Source organism: Lissotriton vulgaris, chromosome 5 (assembly GCF_964263255.1).
Source record: "Lissotriton vulgaris chromosome 5, aLisVul1.2, whole genome shotgun sequence".
In the NCBI taxonomy this organism is placed as follows: Eukaryota; Metazoa; Chordata; class Amphibia; order Caudata; family Salamandridae; genus Lissotriton; species Lissotriton vulgaris.
The window spans coordinates 1,772,917,248-1,772,931,554 of record NC_141693.1 but is presented as its reverse complement, the minus strand read 5'-3'; the positions used below and the strand labels follow the sequence as shown (position 1 = coordinate 1,772,931,554).

The following is a 14,307-nucleotide window of genomic DNA, read 5'->3' as shown; positions in this document are numbered from 1 at the left end:
TTCAAACTGGGTCACCTTGAGTGCTTCAGGGTGGTTCCAGTGCAACCACCCTGACGCTCCCGGCACCCACACAAGTACTTTCGGCCCTCTTCTGATCAAGGCATCCGCCTAGGAGACACTCTGGGGCCTTTGTGCAAGATCACAAGAAAGCCGTCCAAACAGGAACCGCCCTTTTTGTTTAATCTCGTTCTTTCCCACCTCACCTGTCTCTTACGAAATCAGTGGCTGTGGCTATAAAATATGAGCAACACAAGCTGTGGAAATCCACTCTGTCAGCACAGAGGAGGGCAGGACGCAGGAGCATCAATTTTCACTCCCCTTCCCAGGGCCTACTGCCCCGACATGAATGCGAAGGCAGCTCTCGTGCTGCTGGCAACCATTTTGGCCCTGATCGGAGTGGTCGTATCTGATGGAGGGGCCAAATCGAAGGACTCCGGTGGGCAAAAACACGGTGGCCGGAAGGAAAAGCAGAAAGACCAACAAGAAAAGCAAGATGGTCAAGGTGTGATCTTTTCTGACCTCAGCCCTACAGAGTTATCGCAAGTGGTGCATTACCTTCAGCAGACCCTTGGAGTTGACTTTGTAGACGCTGCAGAAGCGTACCCCTCAGACAACTGCATTTACTACGTCGATGTCGTGCTCCCCAAAAAGCAAGAGGCTCTGAATTACTTAGACAACCTTGGACCACAGCCAAAAAGAGAGGCGCTGGCTGTGGTTTTCTACGGCAAACAGCAAGTACCTAATATTACGGAGTATGTGGTAGGCCCGCTGCCTCACCCAACTTACCACTCAGACATCACTCTGCAGAAGTACAAAGACCAGCTCCCCTACTACCGCAGACCTGTGATTGGGAAAGAGTACACGGAAATATATTCTTTTGTCTACCAGAAAGAGTTTACCAAGGCGCCTACCTTCCTGAAAGATGCCTTTGACTATGATGGGACAAACTTGGCCTGCCTCCACTCAGCCCCTCGAGGGTTCCGATCTGGAGACCGCAAAACTTGGTTTATCCTGTTCCATAATGTTACTGGTAGTGGCTTCTTCCTGAACCCGGTGGGCTTGGAAATCCTGGTTGACCATCAAAGTTTAGATGTCTCTCAGTGGAGAATGGCCAAAGTTTTTTACAAGGGCAAGTATTTCAACGATATGGTTCACCTGGAGGAGGAGTATAAAGCAGGCAAAGTGATGGTTGAAAAAATTGGTAACGTCCCACCTGAGATGGACATTTCTTCTATGAAACCATTAGGGGCCCCCACAGCAAATACTCCTTTCCAATATGAGCCCACCGGCCCACGTTACAGTGTCAAAGACAATATGGTATTTTTCCAGGCCTGGACATTCGCCTTTGGGAAACATGTCAACTCTGGGTTGCGACTCTTTGATATAAGATTTCAGGGGGAGAGAATTGTCTATGAGCTGAGCATGCAGGAGGCCATTGCAATCTATGGTTTCAACGCTCCAGCTTTACTCGTAACCAGGTACATAGACAGCAGTTTTAGCATTGGAAGATTTGCACGAGAACTGGTCAGGGGAGTGGACTGCCCCTATTCAGCTACCTACGTGGATACCCACCATATGATTGAATCCCAGACTCCTGAAACTGTCAAGAACTCAATATGCATTTTTGAGCAGAATACGGGTATACCGCTGAGGCGGCACTATTCCAACTTGCATTCTATGTATTACGGTGGACTTCCTAGTACCGTCCTGGTGATCAGGGCCATTTCCACACTCGTCAACTACGACTATGTGTGGGACTTTATGTTCTACCAGAATGGAGTGATTGAAGCAAAAATATCTGCCACGGGCTACATCGTGACTTCCTTTCTTCATGATGACAGTCTCGATTTCGGTTCTAGAATTGGTGAACACACCGTGGGAGCCCTCCACACTCACTTTATGAATTATAAAGTAGACCTAGACATAGGAGGTAAGTTCATCCCCTTCTACCATTTTGTAATTTTGGTAAATTGCTCAAGGGGCTTTGCGTTGACTGTACTTTAGAGATGAAAAACCTTTGCCTGGTCGATGAATTCATAAGGGTTCCTTTTTTGCTTTTTAGGCTGTTGATAATTTTGTTTGTAGTCAATCAAAAGATGAATAGGTGAAGGGTGTACGTCCCAATACTAGGTTCACTGTAAGTGCTATTTGCTCTGATCCAACTTCCTTCCATAGAGTATGTGGCAAAGACAAGGATCCCGGATTCCCACAGCAGTCCAGAATCAAATCAACAGGGCACCTAGATTTCATTGTTCAGGGCTGGCAAAGCCCCTAAGATCGGTCAACTAATTGACAGATGCTTTTTCAGGGATGGTACTCCGGTTATCAAGCTACAATGTATAAGGTTACTACTCTTTGAAATGTATGCAGAATTTACTTCCTGGTTTTTGGCTAATATTAAATGTAATTGTTGATTACTTTTTTATCTTGCATTTGTCTTGTCAACAACACGTCCTCTTTGTGTAAATAAAGGCAGGTGAACTCAAAAAGGGTTTAGTTGCACTATTATCATGAGGTGGTAATTATAAAACACATTATCTGCTGAAGGCAAGACCTATTGGTGCATGTCTAGCTGGTGGTAGGGTAATGCCCATGTTCCTGCCTTTTACCCAGTGTCCATTACTTTGCTTCCCTGAGTCCGTTTCTGCATTTTTATTTACATATACGTGGGCATTTCTTGGAAAAAACACATTTACTAGTAAGTGCTGTGTTACATGGAGGGATTATGTTTTTTTCACCATTCTGCTCCCAGAAGATGCCAATGCTAGCTTTATAAGGAGGGTGGTGATCCTTAGCCATTCCTTTGGTTTTTTTCTTTTAAATGTGCCCCTCATGCCACAAGGTGTTAACATTTTCCCATAGGAAGTTAGACACTGAACAGGGGCTGTGAATCAAGACATCTTGTTGCTGAAACGGCAAGATGGAAGGCCAGTTGAGTATTTTTGCTCCCATCACTGACTCACTGAGGTCCCTGAGAAACTTTACCCTTTAATAAGATACAAGAGCTAAAGCTAAAATGTATGAAAGAAGGCTAGTCCTCTGTACATCTTGCAAAAAAACCTGTGGGTCACTAGGGTGCTTCATGGCAGTTGAGCACTGGGGTTGATCCATCTGCCAGTACCTCTCTATATATATTTTTGCAAACGTATGTTATTGGCATTTCTTAAACATACTGTGGATTACAGTATGCAGTCATGTTTTTTAAACCTCAATTTTTAATGACTAGAGGAAACTTTTCTGGATAAATTCCCTATCGAGATCTTAATCTGATTAACCTGACTTAAAGGAAGCAAAAAAGCATGCATGAGTGAAACCCATAGGCTTGGCAATGGGAAAGTGGTGAAATGGTTATTATCTTTTTTATAACTAACACAAGGCACAAAAATAAAAAGAATGGAAAAATGAAAACATGAAAATATGAAAATATGGCACCTTTGCAGCAGCGTGAGGAGTGATGGCCAGGGGGGCATGGAGTTTTGCAGCGGGCATGATCCAAGTATGGAAATGCACAGTTGGGCTTGCCTCTGGCGCACCAGCGCTGTGCCTGCGCTGCAGCTTCCATCACGTAGGTCCTAGGAGTGATGTCACTTCTTGTGTAGGTGGATGATGAGAAATCCAGTGATGTCACTTCCTGTGCAGATGGATGAGGGGGAATCCATTGGTGGCAATTCTTGTGCAGATTAATTATAGAAATTAGTCCTCTTGTTTGGCCCATACTAGGGTCTGAGAAAAAAATGAGGCTTCACGATTATTATCTCAGATTTTGCATGCAGCTGAAAACTTGCCTATTTATGTGGTTAGTATTAGGGTTTCCCGTTCATTCAGAATAGAGAGCCTCATTTTGATGTTGATGGAACTGCCGCCAAGAGGTCTTCAGTGGTGGTCTCACGAACGTTTAGGCCAAGAGTCCGACCGCCGCATTATGATGTGGACGGTTGTACCGTAGCGGTCTGGGGGACAGCCCGCTGCCTCCAACAAGCTCAAGGAGTCCATTGGGGTGGCGGTCAGAAACTAATCCCTAAAATGGAGCGGTGCCTGCGCAGGCATCACCGCATGGATTAGGATGTCCATATCCTACAGCCTTTTCATGGCGGTCCCCCCGCCATGAACAGGCTATTGGAAAGGAACTTTGGGGGCCTGAAGCAGGACCCCAACCCTCGTAGACAACTACTAATTGACCAGGGGGGCACATATGGTGACCCCCAAACATCCATGCATCGTGTGCCAGGGACCACATGGTCCCCGGTACACGGTGCATGTATGTTTGAAAAGTGCCTGTTTGCACTGTAGCTGGTGCCGCTGCCCTTTGCCAGGGCAGCAGATCAAGCTGCGGTACAAAAAGGCACATTCCGGCTGCCGTACTGTCGGTTCTATCCTAATCGGGCAGGTGTGACCTCCAACTCATAGTCGGACGGACACCTACCCGCAGCGATGGCAGTCAGACACTCGCCCGACCGCTATTGTAATGAGGGCCATAGCTCTCCTCACTACAACAGAGAATTTGACCTTCATCACATTCAGGTAGTTGTGCATCTGTGAAGATTACAGCTTCCACCCTACAGTGTTTGTCAAAAGTGAAATATGTAGACAGAAATTATTAAAATACTATTAAGTCCATTCAAGTCGAAGACTCCTTCCTAGAAATGAGCGATGAATCATCATCAGATTGACCTGCCTCTCATGGAACCTTCTTGGTCTGATTTTGAAGAAGGGAGCTTGGGACCACTACCTAAATTGACTGGGAAGCTGAAAGGTTCAACCATACTGGGGGGATTTTTCATAGCCTCCAAAATAATAGTTAACATCTTTAACTTGTGGTTGGAGATAACGAAAAGTAGAAATGCTTCACTCCACTAGGATTCTGAACTCAGCATTTCAAAACGCACAAACACAATTATAACTCAGCTAGTGAAGAAGTCATCTGCCACCCCACAAGACCCGGTATAAAAGGGGGTGGTGATGGACGGAGCATCTGAATCAATCAAACACTCACACCCAGTCAAAAGATCTGGGTTTAATCCATCACCGTTCTTTAGCCCACTCTGCCACCCCAGTTCAGACATGGCTATATGCAAATCAGTCTGACCCTGTGCCTCATGGGAACAGTCCAGCCCGAACTGCCAAGCCATGTCTTCCCTGGACCGGAAACAAACTTCCGAGGACTGGTTTCTGGCATTCCAGCCGTCTTCAGCCCGGCTTGCTTGAATCCAGTGGCAAAGTGAGCAAGGGACACACGTCTGAGCATACCCTGCCACACTTATGGCGGCTAAAAGCGGTACAAAAGGGGGTGGTGATGGACGGAGCATCTGAATCAATCAAGTCAAGTCAAGTCAAGTAGGAAATTTATATAGCGCGCTACATACCCAGAGGGTCTCAAGGCGCTTGAGGAGGGGAAGGGAGTTACTTGTCGAATATCCAGGTTTTAAGTTGCTTTCTGAATGCTAGGTGGTTCTGTGTGAGACATAGGTGGGTGGGGAGTGAGTTCCAGGTTTTAGCTGCGAGGTAGGAGAAGGATCTGCCTCCCATGGTGGTTTTATTAATGCGAGGAATGGTAGCAAGGGCTTGGTTGGAAGATCGAAGCTGGCGAGGGGGGGTGTAGAAGGAAAGTCGTGTGTTGAGGCATTCGGGTCCAAGTTCGTAGAGTGCTTTGTGGGCGTGGGTTAGGAGTCGGAAGGTAATCCTCTTATTGACGGGGAGCCAGTGGAGGTTTTTCAGGTGGCTAGAGATATGGTCTTTGCGTGGGATGTCAAGTATGAGTCTAGCTGATGCGTTCTGGATGCGTTGTAGTTTTTTCTGGAGTTTTGCGGTGGTACCGGTGTATAGGGTGTTTCCGTAGTCACTCACACCCAGTCAAAAGATCTGGGTTTAATCCATCACCGTTCTTTAGCCCACTCTGCCACCCCAGTTAAGTCATGGCTATATGCAAATCAGTCTGACCCTGTGCCTCAATAGAACAGTCCAGCCCGAACTGCCAAGCCATGTCTTCCCTGGACTGGAAACAAGCTTCCAAGGACCGGTTTCTGGTATTCCAGCCGTCTTCAGCCCGGCTTGCTTGAATCCAGTGGCAAAGTGAGCAAGGGACTCACATCTGAGCATACCCTGCCACACTCATGGCGGCCAAAAGCGGTACAAAAGGGGGTGGTGATGGACGGAGCATCTGAATCAATCAAACATTCACACCCAGTCAAAAGATCTGGGTTTAATCCATCACCGTTCTTTAGCCCACTCTGCCACCCCAGTTCAGACATGGCTATATGCAAATCAGTCTGACCCTGTGCCTCATGGGAACAGTCCAGCCCGAACTACCAAGCCATGTCTTCCCTGGACCGGAAAGAAGCTTCCGAGGACGGGTTTCTGGCAATCCAGCCGTCTTCAGCCCGGCTTGCTTGAATCCAGTGGAAAAGTGAGCAAGGGACTCACGTCTGAGCATACCCTGCCACACTTATGGCGGCCAAAAGTGGTACAAAAGGGGGTGGTAATGGACGGAGCATCTGAATCAATCAAACACTCACACCCAGTCAAAAGATCTGGGTTTAATCCATCACCGTTCTTTAGCCCACTCTGCCACCCCAGTTCAGACATGGCTATATGCAAATCAGTCTGACCCTGTGCCTCAATAGAACAGTCCAGCCCGAACTGCCAAGCCATGTCTTCCCTGGACCAGAAACAAGCTTCCGAGGACCGGTTTCTGGCATTCCAGCCGTCTTCAGCCCGGCTTGCTTGAATCCAGTGGCAACGTGAGCAAGGGACTCACTTCTGAGCAGACCCAGCAAACTACATATCCATATTGAATGTCCCGCTCATCAGTAAAGTCCTAGAAGAGGAAGTTACCCACCAGCTTCAAGACTTAATAGAACCATATCATGTTCTACATGGTAAACAACCTGGCACGGGAAACAAAAAAGAGGCATCACAATAGCCAACTTTAAAAAAACTACTTTTTTTATTAGTATTCAGCACAAGGAAAAGCACAATAGCACAGCAGTGTAATGAGGCCACACAGGGCCATGGCTCGTCGGTGTGACAATAGATTGATAAAAAGCCCAAGTATACAATAAAATGGAAACATAATAGGACAACAACAGCATACATTCTATACTAAAGTAAAACAGCAGCAAAAATAACGAAGCAACTCTTCACCTGGGGAAAGACCCCTGATAGAACCACCTCTGTTCTGCAGAGAGTCTTGCCTTGATGACCTTGAATAATTCAGAAACAGATTATTTTAAATACGGTTTGCCTTTAATTAATTTTAGTGTGAGATTCTATTACAGACCTTTTTCCAGGGAAAGTTTGGTTTGTGTTTCATGAAACATCCTCAAAAAGGTTTTTATTAGATCGAAACATACCTCACAAATGAAAAATGGGGGGGCATCACGAAGATTAGTTGCAATAAGAATAGTGAGCTGCTGCTGTGTTACACTATTGAAAACACACATTACAGTTCCTGAATGGAACACATTTAGAATTTGGACTACTGCACCTATGCGCTGTCAGTGGCTTGGCCAAAGATGGCATGAAAGAGATGAAATTGGATCATGAATTCAAGGCTGTTCTGTACAGGGGCCACCAAAATATGTTTGGCCCTGGGTCCCCAGAATTCTTAAGATGTCACTGTAGCCACAGCACTAGCAACATGTCTCCAATGTCACTCTGAATTACACACAGACAGAGTGACTCATCAGGATTCAATCTCCTACTTGGTGTCTGAATCATCCACGCTGGAATGTTCCCGCTTTGGATCCCCAAAAGTGGTGGTGGTGGGGGTGGGGGGACTGTTGGCGGATCCACCTCTGACAAGCTATCCAACACGCCCTCCCACAATTCCAGGCCATGCTCAGCATTTTCATCCATGCGCTCTGCCCGCAGTTGTCTCTCCTCAGCCAAGCCCTATTATTGCCTATCCGCCAGCCATTTCATGCTTGTCGGGGCTGTGGGTTAAACCCAGTGGATGGCTACCCATCGTTTGGCCAGAACCAGTCCCAGGCGTGCAGATTTATGATTCGCCAGGGTCCCATTCTTAAGTGTCTGGAGTACCCCAAGCAAACAAGGATCAATGAAGGCTCCACTGGCACTTGTGTGGCTGTCTCACAGGATCAGCAAGACCTCTTCCCAAAAAACCTCCTAATTACTGAAATACCATATCATATGGAGAAAGGACGCCGGGGCTCACCCACATCGAGGGCATGCATCTGATCGAGTGTTACTTGTAAATAAAGTAAAGTGCTTTTAGCCAGATAATCCAGTAGCCAGTACCGTACATTATAAAAAGGGGTTTTATTAAACCTCAGTTGCAGTCAGTTCCAGACAACTGGTTAGATGGTAAGTAAGCTGTTAAGTAAGTCCCACCAGGAGCAGCATACCAGCTGCTCAGCCCACTCACTCCAGCTATTCATTCATCCAAGCACGAACAGTCTCAACATTCTAAATGACCTCACACACTGAATGAGCTGCAAGGAGCAGAACACTAGGGAAGAATGTTTTGCAGAATATATAGGGAGCAACAGGCAGAAAACTGTCTGGGAGCAACAGGCAGCTTCCCCGCCCCCCGCCCGCCCCTACATTGTCCATCAGGCCGGGCCCCCGCCCGGCCCGTCCCCCGCCTTCCCCAACCCGAACCACTTCTCAATGGACTTGTGTACAACATATCTCTCTGGAGCGAACTCCCACTTTCGTTGCTAGGCAGAGCAAATGTTTAAAAAGTAACCACTCTCCCACTATGCATATTTTAGAGTGTCCTGACCGCATGACTACAACAGCCCGTCTCACGCCTGGCCCGTCCCCCGCCTGCCCCGACCCCCGCCTGCCCCGACATGGGTCCCCTTACCTCCGCCGGTGCTCCTCCCACCTGTCCGCTCGCACCGCTGCTGGCCTGTCCGCTGCTCCTGACGTTACCGCTCCTCCGCGCGCAATGTCCACCGCTCCTCGGACGCCGCTCCTCCCCGTGCTTCTGACGTGAGCACTCACGTCGCGGCCGGCGCTACGTTGGGGGAACTACTTTTTTTTTTTTATAAATATTGTAAATAACGTTTATTTTTTACATTTATATAGCCTATAACCATCTACACACCCTGACGATTTCAACCGTGTATCGGGTGTGTAGATTGGCGCCGTGGTTCCCGAGTTTACCCGCCTCAAAGCCTGGAAGTTCTTACTTTATAATAGTAGTATAGATAACACACCAGCCCCATTTAGAGAAGAAAAGAAATAGCAATAGATGCAAGATGGGCATACCGTATAATGGTAATACTTGGAAAAACAAAAGCAAGATGAAAACAACGCATACATCAATACTTGCAAAAATAGCAACATATGCAAGATGGAAATACTGCATAAAGTGCATAAAGCTAAAACGTAACCCCTAAAGAAAGGGTAACAGCATATAGGGGTGGGACACACAACACCCTTCTACTCTCTCTGCAGAAATGCAATGCATTACTAACAACAACATGGGATGCAAAATTAGTACCCCTGCAACTTCCCCCCCTGAAATCCTCACAAAAGGTATCTCCCCAAGCCCATAAACATTTCCAAACACGGCGAATGCTTGCAAAGGATATACTTCAACCCTTAGCCATTCCCACGAACAGGGATTCTTCACACTGGGTGTCTCTCAACCCACATCGCCCCACTCACAGGGTATATTTGCACTGGGCGTCTCTTAACCCACATCGCCCAACTCCCAGGGCAAATTTGCACTGGGCGTCTCTTAACCCACATTGCCACACTCACATGGTATCTTTGCCCAGGGTGCTTCTCAACCCACGCAGCACAACACATAGGGTATCTTCGCAGTGGGTGTCTCTCAACTGACATTGCCACAGTCACATGTCACCATCATTCCCACACACAGGGAATCTTCGCAGAACTAAAAAATCATTGGGGCATCTTACCAAGCAATAGCGATAATTATCGCTATTGCTTGGTTAGAGACAAAAATTTACCGCTGAGCTGCGGTGATTTGTATCGCAGATAAACCTTGGTATTACCAAGGTTTATCGCAAATGCGATAAAAATCGGCAATGATGCATGAATATCGCTGAAAAGTCAGTGATATTCATGCATTAACGAGCTAATGCTCTTAGCCATGTTATCCACCTCCCATTGGATAACATGGCTAAGAACTGCTCAGGGCAGGTGTTAGCTTTTGGAGATATTCGCGCTTAGCGCGAATATCTCCAAAAGTTGGTAATAGGAGATAGCGATGTTAGCGACTGTTTCCAGTCGCTAACATCTTGGCACGCCCACTTTGCATGTCATTAGTGATAAATATCACTGACATGCAAAGTGGGGCCCAAGATGGTCGCTATCTCCTACTAGCTGTCGCTAACTGGTGTTAGCGACAGCTAGGTAATAGCGAGATAATTTTATCTCCGCTTTCTTGGCTTTTAAAGCCAAAAAAGCGGAGATAAAACCCCTTGATAATATGCCCCATTGTCACATATAAGGACCAACATGTCACTCACAATCACCCTTCAGGACCAAGGATACCCTTCATTCAAGTCTCACATAAGGACCAACCTCACAACACGGTCTCACAAAGGGACCAGAGAAACTCAAACACGGTCACACCTCCAGACCAATGGGTTCATCTCACCTGCTAAACCAACGTTTGGGTGCACCTCCCATGCACAACACATACACCTGGCACAACAATGTTAAAACTTGTCAGCGTAAGCATTGCATTTTTTCAATAAATACAGCGTTGAAAATTAATCTCAGCAGCAGGCATTGCCAACATAAGCATAACACTCCTCAATCCAAATACAGTATTAAACATTAATCCCAGCAGCGGCAGCGATTGTCATAAAAGAAAATGACTCTTCAAGTGTCTCAACACTTTGCTCCTTGCAGGTACTTGCTTCAGAATGAGCGCTGGTTCGTAGGGTTTAAACCTTTAATTCTCCTCAGGATAGCAGTCACATGTGTCCTGCCAGCCGCAGTGTTCTTTGTAGTCTCAATTTCTCCTCATGCTCACATGCGTTCCAACGCACGCAGAATCCCTGCTGTGTGATTAGGATAACATGCACTGCTTTCTCTGAACCTGCTATGACTGGCACGCAGCTGCCTGCGCTGGTCCCATTCTGGTCTATTCTTGTTCTTTGTGACGTCAGCTGATATGAATTGCTGCAACACTGTCGCCCTAACGCCACTCACACTTTAATCTCTGTTCGCCTTTTTTTTACGTCAGATAGGGGGTGCAGTAGATGGCCACCCCAGCTGACATCACAATGCTCCTCCGGTACAACACAGGTACTCGGTCGGCAGCACGCACAGGTGCGATGTATAATTTCAGAACGTATAGCCTTCAGAATGCTTGCGGTTCAAACCACACACACCCTTCCAAAGTAAATACTCAGCCAGACTTCAAATGTGAGTCCTAGGCAACGGTTTATTTCACGCACGAAAAAATAACGCATAACACCTCCTAAGGCCTGCTCGTACCTCCAACTGCTCATCAAAATATGGGGGTTGTTCACTGGAAATATAGTGCCGCCTCACAGTCCCGCAAAGTTCCTTTAAACCTTAGCGCCAACTACCCTGACCACCACATGCTCGTGCCCAACTCCTGTTACACATGAGGTGGTGGCGAAATTCAGCCATCTAAAGTAAATTCTAGCGGCAGCAGTCATACAGCAAAACTGTCCCATGTGCACTCACCGCCGGCACGAGGCAGCCAGTTATCTCCAATTAAATGCTGGAGTTCAAATGGTCCAAATACGCGACCAGTTCACTTAAATTGAACGCTGCTGCCGGTTCACTTCAAATGTATTCTTTTTTAACGCTGTGTGCGAAAGAAGGGGTGAATTGGCGTGCGTGGTGATCGCAAGCGCTTCGAGGGTGGAAGTGGAGTTGGGTAGATCTCCCACTTAGAAATGAAGCGAGTCACACGGGTCCGTGTAGACGTTACCGTAGCCAGCCGTGTTCCTCCGGGGGTGTCACCTGGTCCCTCTCCCCACCCTGACACTGACATTTACATGAACATACCCTGACCTGGGGGACCACCGCCCAGCTTATAGGCACATGGGGGGCGGCCTCTGTGGGTGAGTCAGTTACCAATTAAAAACTCTTCTGCTCCGGTGTCTCCTCCACGGCTCCACCGCATCTATGGCACTTCTTGTGTCCGAGCCGGAGGCCGTCATTGCCTCCACCTGCGCCATCACCGCCTCTCGATCTGATCTCAGCTGCTTCAGATCCAACATGCCATCCCATATGACCACAACCCAGGAGGTGGATTTGGATGCCAAACCACCTCACCTCCTCCGTCTCTCCGACAGCCGTGAGTGACGGGAGTTCCCGGTCCAGTGGCTGGAGCCGTGGGTGTGGGGTGCTGGGAGTTTTTTGTCCCCATAGATCTCCAGCTAGTCTCACACTGCCTTGGTGAAGACATGTTAATGGCCATTGTGCAACACTTTCAGTTTTGCTGGATAAAGGAGCATATAGCGGAATACTATAGCCCTCAGTTCCTGTTTATCACCTCCAAATGTTTGACTTAATTGTTGCACTTGCCTGGTATAGTCGGGAAAGATGCAAATCACATGTTTCTCAAATTTGGTGTCACCATCTTGTCTGACCATCTGAAGTACAGCATTCTTGTCCCTATAACTGAGTACTTTTGCTATCACTGTGTGTGTGGCAGGGGGCTGTGGCGCCAAGGCACAATGAGCTCTCTTCATTATGAAGCAGGAGGACAACTGGGCTGAGGGGATCATCTTTGTTATCCAGCTTCCAAGAAATAGTTCCGGATTCTGTCCTTCACATCCTCTGAAAAAAAACAACAAAGTGGAGGTTGCACCACTCTGCATCTACAGCCTTAGCCTCTAGTCTAGTGTGATCTTCCTGGCCGATAGAGTCTCCAGCTCAGCCCAGAGAGAGGCACCTCCCCCTGCCGTTTGGAGACATCCTGTTCAGGAGACAAAGAGCGTTCCGTCACTCCACGGATTGCAGCACGTAACAGACCAACATCCGTGGAGACGGCCTCCATTTTTGACTGGACTGTTGCACTCAAGGCTTTGATTGTGGTTAATAGCTGGGCACTGGAGTTTTCCCACAGTGGGGGCGGGGGGGAATGAGGGGAGGAGGGGGTGCAGTGCTCGACCCTGGGGCTGTGAGCTGTTCCACCTTGGCTGGTAGGCTCCTCTCGGAGGCCCATTTTTAGGTTTTGCCTCGCCAAAAAGATGCGCTCTGCGCATCTTTTTTGCGCAGGCAAAAACTAATGAGTACTGTAGTGTGGGTTTGGGTCGGCCCTCGTCATTCATTGGCTGGCTCCATAAATGGAGCCTAGCCATTGGACGAGGGGCCTGTCCGTCAATGCCGGACCAGACACGGGGGCGTTCCCGAGATTCTTTGGCTTTTGCCGACGTCACGCGACGCCGGGAACGCCCCCGATTCTGGTCCGGCATTGCCGGCACCTGCCTTCCTGCTCTGCGTGTTTGTTCCCGCCCTTGCCCCCCCCGCCCCCCCTCCCGCTCTCCGTGCACCTGCCTTCCTGCTCTGCGTGTTTGTTCCCGCCCCTGCCCCCCCTCCCGCCCCCCCTCCCGCTCTCCGTGTGTTTGTTCCCACCCTCCCCTCCCCCCCCGCTCTCCGTGTGTTTGTTCCCACCCTCCCCTCCCCTCCCGCTCTCCGTGTGTTTTATTTATGCGTGTTCGCAGAAGGGGCATGGGAGGTGAATCTGTCCGTCAACGCGGACCCGTTTTCGTTTTTTTCAGGAATTGTCCCCATCGCCGCCCGGCCCGCGACCAGGAAGTCAGGCAGGCCGGGGGCGGTACTGCGGGACACTCGTCATTCCCCAGGCCGCGCTCTGATTGGCTGCCGGCCCGGGACCTAAGTGGAGGAAGAAGCAGCCTGCAACCTACGCCGGAGACCGAGGAGAGTCCGGAGGAGAGGGAGCTCTCCAGCCGCCGACGAGACCCGGTGAGTGCCTGATAAGGAAGGGGGCGGCGTCGGGGCACACTGCCGGTGCCCCGTTGGCGCATCTCCGTTCTAACGTTTTTGTTGTTTGGTGGGGGGAAGGTGGGGCTAGGCCTAGGTGGGGCGCGTTGGTGTGCAGCGGGCCGGCTGTAAAAGACCGTTACGCTTCCTGAGCTACCGAAATTCATGCATCAGACACAAAGGATCCAACTGACCCGTATACCATTCAGCAACATAAAAAGCCCAAGTGCATCCATCTCCTGATGGAAGGTTCTGGCAAAGTGTTAAAGCAGCGCATGTAACACGTTAAAGAGTATTAAATGTACTTTCCACTGAATCCCTGGCACCTAACATTTCCTTTGTGTATTTGCTGCTGTATGTGTATTCTGTTGCAGT

At 48.6% G+C, this 14,307-nt stretch overlaps 1 protein-coding gene across 1 annotated transcript in view; it reads left to right on the top strand.

The window, feature by feature from the left end:
• Nucleotides 1-278: 278 nt before the first annotated feature.
• The window catches only part of AOC3 (amine oxidase copper containing 3), a 211,842-nt gene continuing 197,813 nt past the window's right edge, over nt 279-14,307 (top strand). Inside the window, exon 1 of the mRNA XM_086924077.1 lies at nt 279-1,930. Within this exon, the coding sequence (XP_086780203.1) occupies nt 343-1,930 (1,588 nt within the window). The 5' untranslated portion in view covers nt 279-342. The remainder of the gene's footprint in view (nt 1,931-14,307) is intronic.